This window comes from Macrobrachium nipponense, chromosome 19 (genome assembly GCF_015104395.2).
Source record: "Macrobrachium nipponense isolate FS-2020 chromosome 19, ASM1510439v2, whole genome shotgun sequence".
Lineage (NCBI taxonomy): Eukaryota > Metazoa > Arthropoda > Malacostraca > Decapoda > Palaemonidae > Macrobrachium > Macrobrachium nipponense.
Window position 1 is genome coordinate 6,278,782 of NC_061088.1, and position 3,503 is coordinate 6,282,284.

The following is a 3,503-nucleotide window of genomic DNA, read 5'->3' on the forward strand; positions in this document are numbered from 1 at the left end:
AGAGAGAGAGAGAGAGAGAGAGAGAGAGAGAGAGAGAGAGAGAGAGAGAGAGAGAGAGAGAGTTCAGTATATCAAAGATTTGATTATTGTTATATTGTAAAAGAGATTATGTGTATGGAGAGAGAGAGAGAGAGAGAGAGAGAGAGAGAGAGAGAGAGAGAGAGAGAGAGAGAGAGAGAGATTTCACAAATGCACCCAGTAATTACAAATCGAAGTGACATTTATGGAAAGGAAAGTCACAAAACTTACTTTGTTTTTTCAAGTATTCCATAATAACATATTTCTATAATTTTTTATTCAGTTTTCAAAACCAATATCATACGGACTTCTTATATCAAATGACAAATAATGATAACAGATCTTAGTTGTAGAATGTTTTACATCGAAATTGGAACAAAGTTACAAGATTTTGAGTTCCAAACTATACTTTGAGAAATTTGAAATACTTATTATGGAATTGATAGTAATTATTAAATTTTTTACTTACACTCTCTTTCTTAATACAGCATTTCAGTATTAAGTTTCATACAAAGTGCATGAAGTAACCATCATTCAAAAACATAAATACAAGAGTAGATCATACGTAAAAGTTATGCATGAAACTGCTCAATAGTATATTATACACATTAGGACATCTTATTCGTTATTATTAACCATAGTGGAATGAAGAATTATTTTTTTATATCAATTGCGTCAGATTAAAGAGGATTTGCAACGAAAGCTTCGTTTCAAATGCATAAAATCACAGTTTATGCTTCGAAAAATCATAAGAATGTGCCCTAGCTACGCTGTAATATCAGATATTAAAGGTTTAACACATTGTATTCAAGTAATAGCCATGACAAAACTGTTGTTAAAAATCTAAACATATAAAATTCACTGCCTTTTGCCACATCAAGGTGAGAGAGAAATCAGATTAAGTTCAAAATGAAATCATTTATTGCCAAAAAATAAATTACATTTTAACTGCATTACCAGAATACAGCATCGATTGTACATCACATCGGAAGCCACGAGTTCGCTAAGTTAAGCTATTTCTCTAAAACTTCTCATTTTTCTTCCTCTTCGTCAGAAGTGAAGGATCCCTGGTTACCGTCAGCAGCGACTCCGTCGTGGCTGACAGGGACGGCGTTGGACTCGACGATTCTGAAGCCATCTTCGTCAGCGACGTACTTGACGTAGAATTCCTCTCCTTCGGGAGACGTCCAACTGAGGGAGGTGAAATGAAAGGTTAATATTTGCTGATTTTGTCTTTAACTCATTAAAGTTTTCTTTTGCGTGTTGGTCATTCATGATAATAAAAGCTCTATTGTCATTAAGTTTGAAGAGATTTCTACTTTGTTATACACAAGTCACCTAGAGTTTATGAAGCTTATGATAGATGGATTTTATATCCGGTTGCTATACTGGATGTTCCTACTTCAGCACAAAAGTTATAAACTATGAGCCTACTTAATAATAATCTATAATCCTACTTAATACACTCATGCACGTAGCCTGGAGTTTTCGTACTCAACCGGAGATGAATACAGATATACAGTTACTGTGTCTACATAAATGTATAATTTTTCCCAAATCTGGGGAAATTATTTTGAATCATCGTAGTATAATGCCAAATAAATCTGATTATCCAGCAGTCATGAAATTGTAATAAGTTTTGCTTTAGTTAACCAGAAATAAAAAGATGCCAAATGTAATTAGCATTGGAATTAGCATTGATTTATATCCATTACTTTTATAATGCGTTTTGCTTTTGAAAACCTGAAATAAAAAGCTGCAATAAATAGTTAACGGAAACTTCGATAGAAATGATGGTTTTGGTAGCGAACACTAGATATGAGGATTAACTAGTACTCGTGGGGTCGTTACCATGATATTGGATGGTTTAACAGTCACAAGATAGATTTATAATAATTATTATATTAAAAACACTCACAGTAACATGAGTCTTGAAATGGAGAAACGAATCCACAGTTATGTATATGTATACACATATTTAAAGATAAATCTGGAAAGAATACTTTCCCGCAAGCATTCTTTGCAGAATTATCTGTCTATATTGTATATATATATATATATATATATATATATATATATATATATATATATATATATATATATATATAAGTAACTGTGGATTAGTTTCTCCAATAATAATTATAATATCTGATAAAAAAAGGCTCTGAAAAAGCTTTTGAAATAGACAATACAAATTTTAAAGGTTCTTAAAATATATTTCGCCAATAACTATATTAATATCTGATAAAAATGCCTTGTAAAAGCTTTTGAAATAGACAATAAACTTTTTAAAGATTCTGAAAACATTTTCTGTAGGGATATCTCTGTCTTGCACTCGTACTCAAGGTAGCTTTCACCTGTTCTTAATTAAGACCTGTCTCTCTCTCTCTCTTACCTGTAAGATCCCTCCACCTCATCCCCAGCATCCCCCTCCTGCTCGTGCTCATGGTCCTCCCCTTCGAAGTCCAGGATGGTGTCAGGGCGAGCCAGGGCCAGGCCCAAAAGGCACAACATAACAATCTGGAAATAGATATGTTCAATAAATAAACAATAAAGACACAATAAATGCGCAATAAGAAGGTACATGGTAGGATGTCTCCTAGTCTGATATTAACTATTTTATATTATTTATATTGTTTCCAGTTTAGATGAATACTGAGGTTGGAGTATATAGGAATGTATATATATTATATATATATAATATATATATATATATATATAATATATATATATATATATATATATATATATATAGTATATTTCAGACAATACATTCATTGACAAAAGTAACATATTAGTATCACAAGCAAACAAATAATGATAATTTTGACGTGAAAAAAATGCCTTTTGATAAATAAACAACTAATGATAGATTGGAGAAAGGCAACAATATATATAATACAGTCATAAATATCTTTTGTTATATGAATTAGAAATTTTTAAGTTAACATAGAATACAGTGCAGATATAAGAAGAGTAAAGTTATTTGAAGTAAAGAAATCCAATGTAAAATGCATTGCACTGAAATAAATACTAGAAATGTATTTCAAGCACTGCCAACGAAATTAAACCACTCGTAACGAAATAAAGCGAGAATATATCCCTGACTTACAGCGAACTTCATGGTGGTTGTTCTCGTCTTCGGAGCAATTGACGAAGTACTGTGGGTCACTCGCCCATATATACCCGTGTCTCGACTCCGCCCTAGTTCCCACCCCCCCCCTCTCTCTCTCTCGAGAGAGAGAGAGAGAGAAAGAGAGAGAGAGAGAGAGATGGTTATTTGGCCAATTCAGGGCCACGAACTGGTTTAAAAAATCAATGGTCATTTAGAACACACACACACATACAGAGAGAGAGAGAGAGAGAGAGAGAGAGAGAGAAGAGAGAGAGAGATACTTGCATTTGTATGATCCCCTTTTTCTAATAATCGTGTTTCCATGTCAGTATTAATTTATTATTATTATTATTATTATTATTATTATTAT

The 3,503-nt window shown here is 32.3% G+C and overlaps 1 protein-coding gene across 1 annotated transcript; it reads right to left on the reverse strand.

The window, feature by feature from the left end:
* Positions 1 to 916: 916 nt before the first annotated feature.
* LOC135212464 (cuticle protein CP575-like) lies at positions 917 to 3,167 on the reverse strand. Its single transcript, XM_064245905.1, has 3 exons — positions 3,131 to 3,167; positions 2,414 to 2,538; positions 917 to 1,209 (listed from the first exon to the last, which is right to left on the reverse strand). The coding sequence occupies exons 1-3, from the start codon at positions 3,140 to 3,142 to the stop codon at positions 1,050 to 1,052; spliced, it is 297 nt and encodes a 98-aa protein (XP_064101975.1). The 5' UTR covers positions 3,143 to 3,167; the 3' UTR covers positions 917 to 1,049.
* Between the last annotated feature and the right edge of the window lie 336 nt (positions 3,168 to 3,503).

Excerpts from the sequence above, each read along its gene's own strand:
- LOC135212464 (XM_064245905.1), bottom strand. Across the intron at positions 1,210-2,413 it reads GAGGTGGAGGGATCTTACAG|TTGGACGTCTCCCGAAGGAG; the intron begins GTAAGAGAGAGA and ends CACCTCCCTCAG.